At 42.0% G+C, this 19,053-nt stretch overlaps 1 protein-coding gene across 1 annotated transcript in view; it reads left to right on the forward strand.

Moving 5' to 3' along the window:
* Nucleotides 1–2,232: 2,232 nt before the first annotated feature.
* PPM1L (protein phosphatase, Mg2+/Mn2+ dependent 1L) overlaps nt 2,233–19,053 on the forward strand; it is a 554,292-nt gene continuing 537,471 nt past the window's right edge. The window contains exon 1 of the mRNA XM_069213236.1: nt 2,233–3,541. Within this exon, the coding sequence (XP_069069337.1) occupies nt 3,143–3,541 (399 nt within the window). The 5' untranslated portion in view covers nt 2,233–3,142. The remainder of the gene's footprint in view (nt 3,542–19,053) is intronic.

Here is a 19,053-nt window from a genome sequence, read left to right on the forward strand (position 1 = left end):
GAAGTTCGCCTGCTTTTAAGCCCATAAGCTATTTTTAAACACAGCGCCACCCACCAAAGTGAGTGCCAGGTGCAGCTGCACTGATGGCACCGCCCTAAAGCCGACCCTGTATGGAGACGCAGGGGTGTCTCCAGGCTGCAGGGAAGGCACCCATACCTGATAACCTCTTGCCTCAAAAATGGAGGTGAAGTCAGGTCTTTAAGAGAGTGATCCCATCAAGGTCAATGAGGAACAAACACTTTCTTGGAAGTGACCTGGCTTTGAAAAATGGATGACCCTATTAAAGTCTACTGAGGCATTTTGTTTGCCAAATGGTGAATAAAAACAAAAAACAAGTGACACCCGTCTAATGCAGGTGAAATAAAAAAGAATGGATGATGGATGAAATGCAGAACAAATCACACATTCACCCCCAGTCACAGATCTGGGCTTAACCCATCATTTTGTTTTGCTTGTCATGCCATTCCAATTTGGACCCAGCTGTATACAAATCAGTCTTGACGCTGATCCCCATAAGAACAGTCCAGCCTGAGCTTCCAGGCCACGAACTACCTAGACCAGAAACAAGCATCCTAGGGACGGTTCTGGGGTATCACCCCTCATCAGCCAGGCTAGCTTGAATCTGTTGGAATAGCCAGCACGGGACCCACGTCTGGGTATACCCTTCCCACTTAGGGCGATAAATGCAAAAAGAACAGATGATGGACAGAATGTGGAACAAACCAAACTTTCACCCCTCGTCACAGATGTGGGTTTGATCCATCAGTTTTTTTGATCGCCATGCCATTCCAGTTTGGACCCAGTCTCATGCAAATTAGTCTTGACTCTGCTCCCCATGGGAACAGTCCAGCCTGAACTGCCAGGTCAGGTCCTCCCTGGACCAGAAACAAGCTATCTCGGACTGGTTCTGCGATATCACCCCTCATCAGCCAGGCTAGCTTGAATCTGGTGGCATAGCGAGCACGGTACCCATGTCTGGGCATACCCTTTCCACTTAGGGTGGCAAATGCAAAAAGAACGGATAAAGGATGGAATGCGAAACAAATAAAACATTCACCCTCAGTCAAGTGAGCAGAAAAAATGATGGATTGACCCCAGATCTGTGACTTGGTGGTGAATGTTTGATTTGTTCCGCATTCCATCCATCATCTGTTCTTTTTTCTTTTGTCGCCCTAAGTTGGAAGGGTGTGCCCAGATGTGTGTCCCGAGCTCACTGTGCCACTTGATTCAAGCTAGCCTGGCTGATGATGGGTGACACCCTGAAGCAGGTCCCAGGATGCATGTTTCCAGTCCAAGGAAGGACCTGGTTTGGCAGTTCATGCTGGACTATTCCCCTGGGGAGCAGGGTCAAGACTGATTTGCATATGGCTGGGTCCAAACTGGGGTGGCATGGTGAGCATAAAAATTATGGATTAAACCCAGATCCGTGACTGGGTGTGAATGTTTGATTTGTTCCGCATTCGGCCTATCTGTTCTCTTTGCTAATGCTGGTGAATTGGCAGCTATAGACCGTTCTCTATTTGATCATGCACCCTCCTGCATTTGTTAGAGAATTCACTAGAAATCTCTGGAATAGCGGAAATCTCTTTAATGGAGGCTTAGCAAGAAATCAGAAAAGAGCATTGTCAACACATATATTCAACACTTTTGCAATTTCTTTACTTTTTTTCCTTTTCTCCGTCTCTTCTGTCAATGCAATGAAGAGCTTACATTGCATAAAGTCCCCTTTGTTCTTTTCACTTTCACTCTGCTTATTTTTCTGGTCATCATTTATTCTCTTGTATCCTTCCCTGTGAGAATGAACTTCTGTTTTTGTGCTTATGTCTATTTTTCACTATTTAAATCCCAGTCTCAGCTATTTGACTTAGTTTTATTGTACTTCGGTTTCACTGTTTAACTTTTCCTCTCTGGGGCGTCTTCTTCGTTCTTAGCATGCAGCCAGGCATCCCTTCCCCTCCTATCTTAGCCCTAGTGTTATTTTATGCGGTTACTAGTGCCGAGCTACTTTTGCACCTTCTCATTGCGAACCGTGCAGGGTCGTGAGGCGAGTCAAGACTAGGTACCCATAGTAAGTGCCAAATAACCCACAGGGAACACCTGCACAGACTTCACGACCAGTCGCCACTGTTCTGTCCAAGATCAACACACTGCGCGTGCGCGGGCCAGGCTATGAGCCAGATGGTGTGCTCCATGGCCCCCCTCGCTCGGTGCTGATGTGGTATGATCCCGAGTAGACGCAGAAAGGACGCGGCTCTGTGACAGCTGTGCTCGGCACTGACAGCTAGGGGAGAGGCGGCTGGGGCTCCCGCGAGCGGTCACTGCAGCAGCTTCTTTATTGCAAGCCCCGCACCGGCGGCAGCCCTTCCCCTGCGCCTGCTTTGTGCTGACCCAGAGCCTTCCGCCTGCACAAGGACTCCCTGCATTGAAGTGAAGCTCCGGCGTGCACTTCCCCAGACTCCAGCGGCTAGAGCCTGTACTCTAGAGGGTGCCCAGGTCCCTGATCCCACAACCTGTCGGTACACTCTAGCCAGCCCAGCACACCAGTGTCTGGGTTTACAGACTGCCCCCGACTCCTGGGGCTGCGTGTGGACGGCGAGCGCTTGTAACGGTCTCGGAACGCATCTGCCCCTCATTTCCAGCTTGCCTGCTGTACCCACCTCATTGTGCAGTGCCCAGATTGCCCAATGACCCCCAGTCGGCACACAATAGGTTTGGCGTGCACCATTTACTAACTGCACAATCCATGATTAGCAATTTGTGTGCCCAGAACTCCAATAGTAACCCCCCCCCCTTTTTTTGTGCACAGCAGTGCATTGTTCCTTTTCTTGAGAAAACCAGGCTTATTGTACCGGCTGCAAGGCTTGCATATTACTCACTTACTCAAATATACCTTGGTTTGATTCTACCAATCTTGACATTTAATTCCCCACCCTCCATACTAGTGACTCATTTAAGGTCCCCATCATTCGAGTTCTTTTAACCAAGTCTCAGCACCTGTTCCTTTCCCCCTAACTCTGACTTGTGTGCTTTCAGCTGACGGCTTCATTTCGAGGGCTACGACACAGGATATAAGGTACCTGGATAATGAACTGACCTCAGCAGGTCTTCAGTCTCGGTCTCCCTCACTAGTGCTTAGTTATAAATGATAGAGGATACCATGACCCTGCTGTCCCTCCTTGGCCGCATCATGCGTTACTTTCTGCTGAGGCCGGAGACTCTCTTCCTTCTATGCATCAGCCTGGCTCTCTGGAGCTACTTCTTCCACACAGATGAGGTCAAGACCATTGTGCAGTCCAGCCGAGATGCTGTTCAGATGGTCAAGGGCAAGGTGGCTGAGATCATGCAGAACGACCGGCTCGGGGGGCTCGATGTGCTGGAGGCCGAGTTCTCCAAGACTTGGGAGTTCAAGAGCAACAACGTGGCCGTCTACTCAATCCAGGGTAGGCGGGACCACATGGAAGATCGCTTCCAGGTCATCACTGACCTGGTCAACAAGAGCCACCCATCCATCTTTGGCATCTTTGACGGGCATGGTGGAGAGGTAGGAGGCTTTACTTGGGCTATAACTTGTGGTTTATTGATTAACAATCTGCATATGAACATCATAATGAACTGTTGGCGAGCATTTGTCGTCTTCTTTGTGCAGAGCCACTTCACATTTGAATGGTCTTGTAGCTGAAGTTTTATGTATAGGACCAACTTAATGTGGCACTTCATTAGCTTTGCAACGTTGTGTAGAAGATGTTCTTCCCCAAAGGGTCTTCAAACTTTTTTAACCCTCATCACTCTACACATTTTTTTCATTGGGCCCACCAAAATGACAACCATAAACTTTCACAATTATTCTATCAAGTGCTAAATACTGTAAGAAGCTTAAAAGCATTTTAGTGGTGCTTGAGGGCACACCATCTCACAAATATACACAAAAAGAATCTCCAGTGGTGCTTTTCAGGTCACTATGCTAAATATATGTAATGTAAAATATACCTATAATACCAAAAATCTAATGAAGGATCGCAGGCCAGGTTGGCTTATTAAAAGAAATGTCCGATAGCAATGTTCCACCTTACTTAAAAAAAAAAAAAAAAATACCTTATGCCAAATTAAAATACATTGTAGCAATGGTGTCAAAACTTGAAAGGGACTTAAGAAGGCATCAAAGAAAACAGTCACAAATTTATGTCGGTTCTTGCTATTTATTGTGCCACGCCATAATATGTAGCTGGCAACTTGTCCCATATCATGATTGACGCCCTCTGCCAGTCCTGGCCTACTTTGCACGCTGGGATTTTTTAGCATGTTACTTACAATGTTAAAAACCAAACTGCAAGGCTAGTTGTGGAGTGTGCTGCTGGGTAAAAAGCCAGGATTGACTGAAAGTTTTGCACAAGACTTGGGGTAGTTGCTAACTCTGAACACATGTAACATTATCCCTATCAAAAACGTACTCGATGATTGCCGACGTGCTATTGGTGTACCTGCCATAGTAAAAGTCTCCACTGTGTGATCCTTTATCAGTAATCAGGGATGAGACTTAGAGGGGTTATTAGAGGCCTCCCTTTGACACCTACTCCTATCCAGGACATGAGTGACAAAGGGCGTTACTGATGGCTCATAAGAGAGTGGTCCACTACCATTTTCTTTTCTTTCATTAAAATTACAAATCTATTTTTTAGCATGACGTTTTCTCTCCCCATGTGTTTTAATTGAATTTATATAGCGTTTACCTCCCCTGACGAGGAGTTGAAGGTCATACTAAGTGCTCCACTTGGTAGAGCCTCCGTGCCCCGGGGACTGGCTCCCCCACAGTTTGAATTCCACTGTTCTAGGTTGTAACTTATGATGGGCAGAGGCCCACAGACTTAGCAATACCTAAGAACAGGTGGGGAGGGTGGAGAAAAGGTTCACGTATGACCTTGGAGGATCTCTGCTTGCGCAATTCAGCAACCACCAATGCCAGTACAAGAATGTCCCTGAATAGAGGTGCTGCAAATGTGCACCTGTGTAGATCAAGTGTTTACTTGTTCAACAGCATCCAGCAGCCGGACTTTCCCATATTCACAAGTGCCGTCTGAAAGTCAGCTATGAGGAACATGCCATATTAGTGCTTTACTGTGGTCGGTACCTTGAAAAGCAGAGGTTTTCTATGTTAAAAGCATCTGAGAGTATATGTTAGTGGACATATCAAAAGTTCAGAGCAGAGAATTCGCCAGTTAAGCGCACCTGGCAACAGATGTTCTGCAACAAGTACAAGTTAGATCACAGGTACCAAGAGGCTTCCCAGAGCCCTCCGTCGACAAAACTCTTATTACGGTCCATTATCTTCCGTGTCCTATTATTCAACTAAGGAACGTTCTATAACTGATAATGGTAAAAGTTGATTTATTCTATTAGTTGGTCCCATTGTCTAACCCTAGAGCAGTGGTTCCCAACCTGTGGTCCGGGGACCCCTGGGGGTCCGCGAAGCCTTATCAGGGGGTCCGCGACTGCTTAGAAAATTAAAAAATATTAACAAATATTGACTAATTAGGTCCAGTAATGACTCAGGCAGGGGTCGCTGGATTCCAGTGATGATTCAGTGGAGGTCCCTGGGTTTCATTAATGTTAAAATGGGAGTCCACATAAATCAAAAGGTTGGGAACCACTGCCCTAGAGCAACTGATCTATAGCCTGTGAATGTGAGGGAAGCATTCATTAATCCAGAGACAAACTAGAGAAAAGATTTTCCAGTTTAAGACTCGTTTGACATACACTTAGTTGGTCAAGTTTGTGAACTTTGGGGAAGTAGGCTTGGCTTCATCTGAAAGGCATTACAATATTTCTACCTCACAGGGGGCCTTCCTTTATCCTGAAAGATGTGTTAAAGATTGGATTACCAGGGTACTCAGTGTCACTGTTTTGTTCAGTTTCATTCTGGGAGTTGTAGACCAATTGGAGTAACATATCTGAGAGCAACGATTTGCAAAATTAAAGCCCACAACTGAAACCTTGTGTCCTTGGTGAAATTCTGTCATCTGGTAAGTTTAAAGGCTGAATTAGAGTTGCATTGCATGTTGCTGGTGAGGAATACAGGAGGACTCCATTACCGCTATTCTGTTACAGTCTGTTATAGAAAGTAAAAGGAAAACAGTGTAAATCATCCGTGTGTTACTGTATGTTGCGCAAGATCAAACAAGTGATCAGAGAAAATTTGAATTTTAATATTTGTTATGCATGTTGGAATTCACAATGGAAAATGTGTAGATAGGGAGTCACCTGATTTGTGTATACCAAGAACACGAAATAAAATCAAAAGCAAACTAAATAAATAGACTTGCTGAAGAAATCAAAGATTAAACAAACCGCCATTCTTTCCTGTGCTTTACCAGAGATCTTCTATTTTTAGCTTGAGTTTTTGTGGCTTTTTGCTTGAATCTTTGACGCAGTTCGGTTCGAGGACCCCCAATAGTTATAGTTAAGGGGGTCCCTTCTGTATCTCTACCGAACTTCGAAGATGCAGCGTGTTCCGTTTTTCGGCCCCAGGCTCCCAGCCCTGCTCGGGGATCTGTCAGTCACAAGTTACACCATCCATCTCCCTCTAAGGAAGATGAACATACAGGGCCTTGTTTTCCTTTCCTCAGATGCTCTTATGTCACGCGGGGTTTGGATTCCCTACAGCTGCCCTGACAGATCAATCAAACGTGGTGTCATGGTTGAAAAATAGGTGTACTGTTCGGAGAGCAGCGCGGCACACTGGGCTTCTGTTCCACAGAGCCACAGGCTTACGAGAACGTCGTTCGAGGCTTTGAAGAGTGTTGCAGTTTTAGGACAGCTAGCGTCCACTGCAGATTGCTTATAAGAAATAACATTATTATTGTTAATAATAATAATGCTATAAGGTTTTCATGAGGTAGGGTCGTTTGATCAGAAGTGTTTGCGGGATTTTTGCTTGCAAGCCTTTAATCTGTTACAGTTCCACGTTGTTACCAAGATATCTAAATTTTCTCCTTTTTTTGTTTATTGTTCATGGAATGTAAGTCTCGGACACGCCCCAACGTAATTTATGTTTGCAGTCACTTGAGGCTCGTTCACGCCTTCCAGAGCCGTGCTAGCCTTCCTGGAGACACCCGTATCCTTCCATGTAACCTGCCTCGCAGGTTGTCGTTCCACATCCCACTAGGTCGTATTGCGCAACAACCTGCCGCTGCCATTGCACTCTCCTATTTGTTTACTGCGTCATGCAGGCGCAGCTTTGTTCTTCATTATAATGAAAGACTATTTTCTTGTACGCATTTTGCGTCTTAGTGATGTGGTGGGGAGAGTCCCAGTGATCTAGAGTGGATCGAGAGGGGCTGGCACTGACAAAGTTGTGCTATGTGCAGGGGACGGCACCATAAAGCATGCAGGCTGGCCATTTAATAGCAACCTGTGAAGGGGTTTTGCAGTTGTTTTAGAAAAGTCACAGCATCTGAAACCTAACGCGGTTACCAACTTCTTGTGAAACTGTCATCCCACTGATGAAATGACTTGTCTTCCTCTCCATCTCCCTCCATGATTCTGATCCCTGCCTCATACTGTGTCCAGTTGCCCTTCCCCTAACACACATATAACCCAGCCCTCTGGAATCCCACACAGATGTAATTGAAGCGCGTGTATTTATTTGACTTGCAAGATTGATAATTGCCATCCACCTAATATGACAAAAATAACTCAAAGAAAAAAATCCTGACAAGAGGAATATGTAATAGTTGCTTTCAAATTTACCCTTTTAGCTCGAAACAGGGATTTATTTTGGTATTAGATATTTTTTGAAGAACTACGACAAGAGGAAAAGGACAACATTTGTAATAAATTCGAAAAATAATGAACAAACCAAAATAGATTAAGGTGACTGAATAATAGGTGAAAAAAAACTTTGGTTTAGGATGTTTTTTATATGGTTGTGTATGAAGGCCTGCATATGCTTGGTTTGATATATTCTGAAGAATAATCAATTTACAATTTGTGTGTGCTGTGGACACCTTCTTTGAATTAATGGTACAGCTTAAATGAACCAATTGTGCAGTGTTCATAAATTGACAGCATTGAGTGTTTTGTTCTAAGTTTTCTCAAAATGAGTGGTTTGAGTGGTGTGAAAGTGGAACTTTTTGCTTGTTCATATTTGTCCAATTCAGATCTGTCTGGGAGGGGTGCATGAGAAAAAGGAATATGTTTGGCAGAGATATATTTTCTGTTTTTGTTTATAAAAAATGTTAATATCTGCTTCCTACACAGACTGAGTCTATTATGATTTCTCGTTAGTCCAGTGAAGGGTGGTTATTTGGAGGTTGACATAAATGAAAGATTTATCCCCAAAAATCTATAAAATAAATAGGTTTGATATTTGTGATTGCTTTTGCTTTTTAAGAAAATCACCAGCAGAAACTAATGTGTCAAAAAGTGTCCAGTGTTTCTCAAGGGGGTTTGGCAATAAAGGAGAGGTTTGCATTTGCTTGCAGTGCCTCAGTCCCCGAGTTTTCAGTCACTTATTACTATGTACCTAAAGCTCTAAGATGTCAAATTTGTGGATGATGAAATGCCCGCACGCTCAGACCTGAAACTTCGACCAGGTGAATGGATTTCCTTGCAGTAGTTCATAATCCTGATTCCGTAGCTTCATTTAGAAATGGTCCATAATTGCAGGTTCAAACATTTGAAAGAGGGTAAAGGAAGTTTAACCAAAACCAATCCGGTTGCAGTTTATCCTTTCTTTATTCGATTTTGATTACAAATCATAAAAGTACACATAAACACCAGATACATCATAAAAATATGAAAGGTCTTAAGCGAGTCGATTGAGAAAGAAATACCAATTTACATAATAAAACAATATTATATACTGGTTGCAGGACATAACCATAAGCAAAGCGGTTCTGTTACAATATGTAGTTAAGCCTTGTTTGAAGCTGTCTGCGTTGAGTAATACATCATAAAGTGCAATTACCAGGCTGCAGTTATCCAGGGCCTAGTTGTTATTATTTTCATAGTTCCCAGTAACACCGTAGTGCCGTGACACAGACAAGCAGTCAAGCCCGGCTTGCAGTAATGGCGGGGGTCCCTGGTAGACAAAGACATGCAGCTGTGACAGAGCGCAGTGGATGAGTCCTCTTTGGTAATCCTTAACCTACACCAGAGGGTAAAAATCCTGACTTCCAATTGAAAATAATTAGGATAGCCCTGCAAAGGGAGGTGAATAACCTTCACATTTTGTATGTTGTGCTGAAATCAGGGGCAGGACAAACTCCAATCTAAAAATTGGCGATGTGCTTTAAAAGAGCACTCGGACATGTGTGCCCTTTTATATCACTGCATTGACCTTTAAGTGAAGTTGGAGGAAGGAATTACTGATCTATTGCTGTTCCCTTCATCTTGGCAGAGGTTGTAGGGAACATTAAGTACCTGAAGCAACATCCAATTAACCAGAACCTGATATAGCTCAGTCTGGTTTCGGGCCAGGCGTGAGAAGAAGCAGCATGGTGAAATGTCCAAGATTAAATCCTGAATTTCTTAGATTAGAGTAAATTCATCATTCCATTACTTTTCGGCAACTCTTCATGGTGGATCATTCCAAAAAGTTGATATACGCTAGTTGTGATTGCCAGCAACTCCACAAACACATTATGTTGGTTCAGATTGTGCCTTGAGAAACAAGCCAAAGGGGGGTTACTAAAGGTTAGGGAGATTACCAAAGGGTATTTTTATTTTTTTATTTTTTTCTTCTTTTTCATATTTGGCCATTAAGCCTTCATAAGGTGTGCCCTTCTCACCACTGCTTCTCAACATTAGCATTAATGTGTTTCTGAACTTTGTGTCGAAAGAAGGCTTAGGTTTGCATCCTTGAGCTGCTGACATACAAGAGATCCATAGTGAAATCAGTGTAGGTCTTAGTATCTCACCTGACAGATGGATTACCACTTATTAAATTGGATGGATTAAAAACAGAATTCAGAATCCAAAAGCTGAAGTTCCCAATACCTAACCTAACAGTTACCTCAGTATTGCAATCTCTTACGGCACCTTAATGACCTTCTACTGCATCTGCGAGAAACCTTGGTGTTATCATTGATTCTGAACTTGCTTTGAGTAGAGGTATTGGTTATGGACCTATCTGATGAGGATTTGAAATATTTATCAGGGGTGTGGAATTTATTAAAATATCTACTTGTCCAGGGGACAGGTTGCTTCTCAAATCTACTTGTCCTGTAAAAAGATCTACTTGTCCCTTTGGTACCATGTAGTGTGGCGACAAATTATGGCAGCAGTTAATAGCCTCTCTGATTATGCCAGGGCTACTACCATAGTAGGGCTTGAATACTTGGAGTTTCAATCCCTACTGTAGCAATTTCCTTATTTTGCCACCTTTCTGCAGATCTGCATACTGGGGCTGGAGGAAGCAGTAAGCAATAGTTCCAGGGCTGGAATGCCTTTGAGTCTGCAAACCTACTAACCTGCATGTTTTAAAGATTTTTACCAGCTTCTCTCTAATATTTTCCCATAATAAGAAAGGTTGGACATTTACTCCTGACAATGGCAGAATTAGAACTTCTTCCAGGGTTGGGAAGAAAGTGGCTGGAGGGAAAATGAACTTGCAAATGCTCAATAGATTTTCACATGAGCAAATCTACACATCGTATTTACCCACGCTAAAATACAGTTCACAAATATTTTATAGGGGTACGACATATACCATGGGTGCACTTTTGTGACTTTCTTTAAGAATTTGGGGCCACAAGTAGGTAGGTTCAGATTTGTGACCTGCAAATTGCGAGTCGCAAATCCGAATGTAGGATGGTGTCCTTGACACCATCTGTGATTCGCAAGGGCTTCGTAAATGCCCACATCATGAATAATCATGAGGTGGGTCGCAATTTGTGACCCCCTCACGAATGGTGGCCTGCTGGAGACAGCAGACCACCATGTCTGTGACTGCTTTTCAATAAAGCAGTTTTTTTTGTAATGCAGCCCGTTTTCCTTAAAGGAAAACGAGATGCATAACAAGAACGAAAAATGAAACGTTTTTGTTTCATTTTTTCAGAGCAGGCAGTGGTCCACAGGACCACTGCTTGCTCTGAAAAAATGTTTACAGTGGCATTCACAATGGGGAAGGGGTCCCATGGGGATCCCTTCCCTTTTGCGAAAGTGTTAGCACCCATTTGAAATGGGTGCAAACTGCGATTGGTTTGTGCCCGCGGCCACAAAACAATCCTACATTGCACTGCGAGTTGCAATTAGGAAGGGAACACCCCTTACTAATTGCGAGTCGCAAACCCGTTTTGTGATTCGGTAACCAGGTTACTGAATCGCAAAACTGGGTTTGTGCATCGCAGTGTGCTTTTTGCACGTCGCAAACAGCGAAAGTCGCTGTTTGCGACATGCAAAAAGCTACCTACATGTGGGTCTTGGTCCCTAATTAGGTCTGGTGTTAACAAAGACATTTTGTTTTTATTAAACTTCTATTTCTCTCTCTTTCGGCTGGCTTTACTGTGAGTGATCGCATTCTGCTCTTCCACAAGGAGCATATTGCCACACAAAGTAGTTTTGTTCAGTGTCAGGAACTACAGTGGCAATCAGTGACGTAACGAAACTGGAGGGTGCCCCTTTGCAAAGAACATGGAGGAGCCCCCCCTCCAGACTCACTCAGGGCAGGTGCCGTGCTGACGGGGCCCCCTGGAGGGCGGCTGCGGGGCCTTTGTTATGCCGCTGGTGGCAACGTGTGCTTTAGGAGTTCAAAAACTTTTTGGGGGGGTTTTGCCAATGTTTGTTACAATGTTGAGGGCCTGGTAGCTCCCACAACAATAAAGTGTTACAAAAGCCATGTCAAAACAAGACACGCATTGATGAAACTAAAAGACTTATAAAAATATGTCAGATTAGTTGGCTTTGTCAGTGTTTGTTTATTTTCATGCTTCCCATAATCGTGTTGAAAATGGTTACACTGATTTTCCATTAGAAATATTTTTGGGAAATACTAGCATGCATCAACACATTTTACTAAATGACACTTCATTTGCATATAATCAGAGAGCATTCTGGGAGCATTATACTTAGCCTCTTAGCCTAAACTTTTCAAACATGTGTGTACACGTTTTTTTTTTTTGTACTGGAACCAACGTCAGTAGTGAAGTGTGACCTTAAAACATTTAATTACAGCACGCACCCTAATAATGAAGGCTTTCAAATAATGAACCATAAATACAAGTTCGAACAGCATTATCTTTTGGAAACACATTACCTCAACTGCAGAGAGTTCAACTCTCTGTAAACAGGCAGCCAAAGGGTTTGTGCTGCAGGGGGTTGGGCCTACTTGTCCCAAGGACAAAGTAAACATAAAAACTTGTTGCCCTTGACCCCAAACAAGATGTCCCGGGCGTCGGGCGATAGGAATTCCACATCCCTGATTTATTTACTATTGAAACTGGTCCAAGGCAATAATGTAAGTCCATTGCATTACCAGTTGCTTATTTGATTTATCTTTTCTTTTTTCTGTATTAAATGTTCTCATACCTCCCTGGCTCGTCTGCCTAAGTTGGCGGGGGTTCACAATATCAAGTAGGAAATATCATCCTACCATAATATTGTAGGCAAAATATCAACAGTCTATATAAGTAAGTATAGGTTTACTATACCTAACACCACATAAGTGTACCTTGACTATATATAAATCTACAAGGTATTTAGATGTAGAGTAAAAAATATTAAATATATACTTACATGTGCATATTTTCTCAATGTTTTGATCCTCAGTGTTTTACCAACACTATTATGATGAAACTATATTACCTACTCAATATTCCGGACTACAACTGCTTCTATAGATTGTAAAACATAGGCGCCCACCAAACTAAAGCCACAAGACTATATTAGACAGATTCTGAGAATCCGATGCTGCTTGCCACTCTGCTCATTGCCACTCTGCTCACTGGTCCATTTTATTATGGGCAAATGTCATGGTATTCAATGATCTGAGTGTCTATTTAGATAGCTTTCAGATTACATCCCAAGCATGACCCTTGTTCTGCAGCCCAAGCTATGTTAGTCTTCATCAAATCACACATTTCCAACAAAAGTGGTTGCAGGTTTTATGTAGCTCCCAGTTTTGGACTGCAGCTAGGCATCACCAAACGTAGTCTAATGACACTTTGCCTGGAGGGGGCGGTGGAGGGAGGTAATTTCTCTGCACTGAACATTTTTGAAACACGTGAATTTTAAAGCACAATAAAATTGTGTAGTTTCAAAAAAGTCATATGCTCTGAAAAAAACATTGATTTTGATATTCAAGTCCTTTCTTGGTGTGCCAAGTCAATGAAACCTGCCAAGTAAGAGTTACGTTAAAAAAAATGTCCTGTGGATTGCCCCAAATGTCACAATTGTCACCTTTGCCAGGGCTTGCATTTTGTCATGGGTGCCCCATTTAGCCCAAACATTCTACAATATTTTAGTGCCAGAATTTTTATTATACTGCTGCCCAAGCACTATTGATGATCCTTATGGCAAACCTTATGTCTAGGACGACAGGGACAGCATTTTGTCATGAATGCCCCCCTGAAATATGCTGCATATTTCCTCCAGTATACCAGTGCCAGCATTTTCTATCGGGTGTCTCATGCCAATATTTACTGCCAGTGTGCCAGTATTTTGCTGTGGGTATCTCATATGCAAGTACTGCCTTCAGTATGTAGGTGCTAGCATTTTGCCATGGGTGCCTCTGTAAGCCAAAAAGTATGCCAGGTCCAATGACAGACACACAAACCTAAGAACACATTCTCACTCACTTACATTCACTAACTCTCATTCATCACACTGACTCTTGATCACTCATTCTCACTCAAACTCATTCATTTTCACTCACTCTTACGCATTTGCTCTCACTCACTCTTACTCAGACTCACTTATATGTTCTTACACTTACTGGTACTTACTCATGGTTTCATTCATTCTCAATTATTCCCAGTCACTCTGACTCTCTTTCTCACTCAATTGCACTGTCACTCATACTCATTTTTATTCATCCTTAGCCACTCACTCACTCTTTCTTTAATTCACTCATTCACAGTCTAATTCGTTTTCACTCCCTGCCTATGACACTCTCCCACTCAATCCCCAACACACACATACATACACATACACACACTTCCACAGTCATTTTAACACATGCACATGCTCTCTCACACAGTCTCACCCTCATACACGCACACAACATGCATTTAAAAACATTTCATTTTACTTACTTACGATCCTGTTCCAGATCCTGTTTCTCCACATTTTAATAAACTAGATTAGGGTCAGGGTTCGAAAATACAACCAGAGGGGTCGCAAGGGGCAAACCGAAAATGATATCTATGGCCTCTTATTTTTCTTTTGAGTCCTGGTGTCTTAATAAATCGTGCTGGCTCATATAATTGTTAATGGGCTAAGGTGTCATTCCCTCAATATATAAAACACTATTCCCCTATCATAAATATTATCACCTTTAACATTAGATCGCATGCCATAGACCTGATGGTGGGTTTTAACCAACCACTGACCCAGAAATTGGGTCCAGTGAAAGTGACTATGCCCAATCAGGTGGCGGGTTCCTCAAAGAAAAATAACAAAATGTCAATGTCTAGCCTTAACTTCACCCTGTCTCTTTCCCTGTAGGTACCAGCTGTACCTGTAAGTAGTTTGAACCTTGAATATAAAATAATGAGCTACACAAACAATACTACTGTGAAATGAAATAGCATGGTTTAAAAAAAATGGGAACCTTGACATTTTGGGAGCTCCTTTGGAAACAATGGAGTGCTCTGGGCTTCTAAAGGCTGGTAAAAGCTTGGAACGTCAACATTCTAATGTTCTCTGTTCACAGCAACAGATTTCAATCCCCTCTGGCTCCGTGAGGCCTTTGTGTTGTTTATTAGAACATTCTGCCCTCTTGTGACGGAATGTTCTAATAGCTTATAACCTTTCGTACCTGGGCTATACCAGCCATTAAAGTCGCACTTCCTTGTTAACGTCCCTCACATTTGGCTCAGACGTTTAATGCTGGAGCGTGCCTTTAGTGGCCGGTATAGCCCAGTAGGGAGGGCTCTAAAGCTAAATTGACATTGTTTTTACCCATTGAGTGGGGCGTTTCATCTAGGAAGCGAACCAAAAAAATGAATAATACACGGTTTGTCACAGTAATAAAGTCTGCGCATAAAGCTTGCATGACTTCTTGAACAGAATTGTGCAATAGTGTTACACCCCTGAAATGCTAAAATGTTACACATCTAGCTGCTCAGTGGATACTTCTGTAACTTATAATAGGTCGCTCCAAACAAGCACATAGGCTCCACGTTCTCTTAAAGACATCCTAGCCCAGATACTTGGATACCATAAAAAGGCTACCATCCCCTTGGCTGCAAAACCACTAGCTTGTGTGCAGAGGATTATGGGTGCCTGTATGCAAATTAGTTGACTGAAACCTGTCTTATATATAAGTTCATATTTTTGTATAGTTTCCCCCTTGCTTACAAGATGCTGCAGCTCCTTATGTGATCTGTATTTGATTACCCTATTACCCCAAAGAACAATCTTGTGCTCATTTTTTTTTTTTTTGCAAAACCCATTACGTTTTTGTTGGACACCACTCTTAATAAGGGAGTATGCCCCCAATAACAGCACAGAGTATTGCACAGTTTGGTCCTCTGAGGTTGAGCAATGTTTCTGTACAAGGCAGATTGTGAATAGTACGCAGAATGCAAAAGGTGATGTGTATAAATGTTTCAATCTGGCTACTGATAGTTACTCTTGGTGTTAATAATGCATACGTTGATGTCTGGAAAATCTATATAAACTCTAACCCATTATATCTGTTTTATAGCCCAGAAATAACATAATAATTCATAGCTCAAAAATACATTTGAAGGATTATGCTGATTGTCTGTAGTGTTTCAGCCTTGTTTCATATGTGATTAATTCACGTTGCGCCTTGTTGGTCAGTTTTAAATTATCTTGGTCTCAGGTTGTTTTACATAGTTTAGGTCCTATTAGGCCGTTGACTGTTAACCCTGGGAGAACATTTCTATTGGAGTCATCAAATTGCGGTGTAATTCATCTGCACATAGGCCTTGAGGGTATTTCATGGTCTTCTTGTATACGGTTTTGATTTGTATTTCTTTTTTCTAAGTGCTTTTTACACTATTTACTTGGTCCTGATGATAACCTTTTGGTAATTTTTCAACCGTAGGGGTCGAAAAGTTGACTGATACCGGATGTATATTGTTCATTATATAAAAATATTCATTTGAGGATTGATGACACTCTTAATAATGGGTGCCAGCTTCTGACAAAATGTAACTTTCGGTAGCCACATTTGTCATATGTAAATATTTGTAAATACCACGGTGCACTTTTTGTTCACTTTTTCACTGAGCCGTAACTTTGTAGGAGCATGCTTTGCTTTCACTAATGACCTAGCTGACAATCTCTGGAATGCACTTCTCAGTTCAAAGAAGACATTTATTATTATTTCACCACGAGAATCCTAAAAGGAGATTAGAAGGTTGAAAGCACACGTTTAAAAATAGTCACAGCAATGAAAGGAAAATATACCCAAAATGATTCTCAACTGCAATGTACACAGCAAATATATGTGATTATATTATAGCATAATTGCAAAGCAAAGACTAAAGTAAAAATTCATCACCGTATGGCCTGCCAAGCTCTTCATCTTTCTCATGCCAGCAAGAAGATGACACCGTTCAACTGCGAGAAAGAGATCCCCACCCTCACGGGACAAATCTCAGGCATTTGACATCCAATCCTGACCGAGGTCTTGGAAATTCCACCGCTACTGAGGAGGGCTACCTTTTTATATCTTAAAGAAGCGAAAGGGCTTTCTGGAGAAAACCCCTCCCATGAAAGAGAAATATTCAAACATGCTGGCTACTGTAGGTCAGAGTTGAAAGGAAAGCATTGAGAACTGGCCCACATCGCAAGGCATTTCTTCCAAGGTCAAAACATTCCCTGCACTGAAAAGACATAAGTCTGATACATTCTTATCATGCTGTCTGACTAACTGTTTGGTGATATGTCCTAGCTCTTCGGTGAGGAAGAATAAGAAAAACATGCACAGTTTACCATGTGGAAAAACACAGCTTAACTGCAATGTCTAATGCTACGATAAAGTCAATAGGCAGCTAAACTGAATACAAAATGTATTCTGCAACTGGTGAACACTGAACAACTAATCCAGATGCAAAGTGGTGCAACACAAAGTCAATGGTCAAAAATACATATTTTTCTACCGAGCACCTTTCACTTACTCTGTATTACTTTTTTTGATAGTTTGGATGCTGAGATTTGAGTTTTGTCTCTGATGTGCATATCTTAATTTGCAAAAATAAAAAAGAAGGTTTTTCATACAAGATCACTAAATAAAAGCCTTACCTTGTGGGAGGGTGTACTTTTCCTGTGGAAGTCGAGGCTAAAACTTCCCACCCGCTGACCATGTTATTTCCAGTAAAAAATAAATAAAAAAAAGATGGTTTATAGTGTTACATTTTCCCTTTCTTCTGGGGTCACCGTATCTGAGGGCTGCATTTCCTACATGTAATCTTCTTTTTTTAATTTTTTTAAAAACAAAAATATATAGATCTTTATCATGCACTAGTATATGGCAATTCTGTTCTGGGTATGTGGAGGCCGGCTTTACCCGAAGCTGGACATTGTGAGACTGGTATTAGCCATTTCTTGCCATGAAGACATTGCTCATAGCTGTTACCGGCATAAGGTAGGAGGCTGTACATGTTGCTATGGCTCATGTGGAGTCTGCCCATGCCTATTACATGTGAAATTTGGACTTGCACTTTGTAAGGCTGGATATACCCATCACTGGCTATCCGTGGACTGGCATCACTTGTCAGTGGGCATATGGATGCTGGTGCTCCCTGATGCTGGGCACATGTGACTGGCATTAATATTGCTAGCATGCCTGGTCCTTAGTAAGTAAACTTATAAGGGGACACGTGTACAGGTCGATTAACCTTTTGATTCGCATGAAGTATCCTACCTACGGTGTAACCAATGTTCATCAATAATCAGTAGGCAAACCAATAACCATTAAGCAAAACATTAATCAGTAGTTATTAACGTCAACATTCACGAATAACCACAATTCAATATACGTTTTAACAATTTTATTTCCCTATTAGTTACAATACTAAGTCATGAGGTTAATTCAAACTTTATTCAAATCATCTCAAGATTAATTCATTAATGACCACCAATAACATAATCTAATCAGAATTAGAGAAACATGCGTTCTAATGCTTCAACATAAGCCAATAACGATGAATATGTTAACACGAGTAGCAGAGTTCAGCAAATCAGTCCATCAATCATTTGTCACCGTATATATGTCAGCGTCTCAGAATGGGAACCCTACCTAACCCTGATTAGCATTAGCATGTGGGACTTAATGCGAAAAGAGTTTAGAACATGAATTTGGAAAAACATCTAGCTAGGAGAAAAACTATAAACAGCGCAGTTGGTACCTAGAAAGAAAAGGCACAAAAGTTAATTGTCATAGCTATCTATCCACAGTATGGATCAGCAACAAAGTCAGTCTTCGTTTTCAGGTCATCAGTCGATCAGCATCACATCAGGCTCTCAAGAGCATGAGCCCAGTGACAGAATCTCAAATCTCTTTGATCTCGTAGTCTCTCTCCGGACATCTGCACCTAACATCTCTCATCAGTTCTGAAGTTTTTGCCCTTTGTCACGGCATTATATCAAAGTCACCCAGACTATCCCCCAATTCCTAATTGGTCAATTAGTCACCAGTTATGACTCTACCCAATAATTTCAGTTCTTCAAATCTATGAATTCTAGTATTACACAGTTCTCAAGGTGTTGATTGGCTCACTGTACGATCTCCTCATCATCCGGCTCGTCGGTATAAAAAATGTTTCATCTTCTTCTCCAGTCAGTGTCTCCATTGTTCGAGTCCTGGGAAAGTACATCTCGTCTGCTTTACACAGTCCTTGATACATTTCTGATTTAATCAACTCC

The sequence above is a fragment of the Pleurodeles waltl genome, chromosome 11, assembly GCF_031143425.1.
Source record: "Pleurodeles waltl isolate 20211129_DDA chromosome 11, aPleWal1.hap1.20221129, whole genome shotgun sequence".
Lineage (NCBI taxonomy): Eukaryota > Metazoa > Chordata > Amphibia > Caudata > Salamandridae > Pleurodeles > Pleurodeles waltl.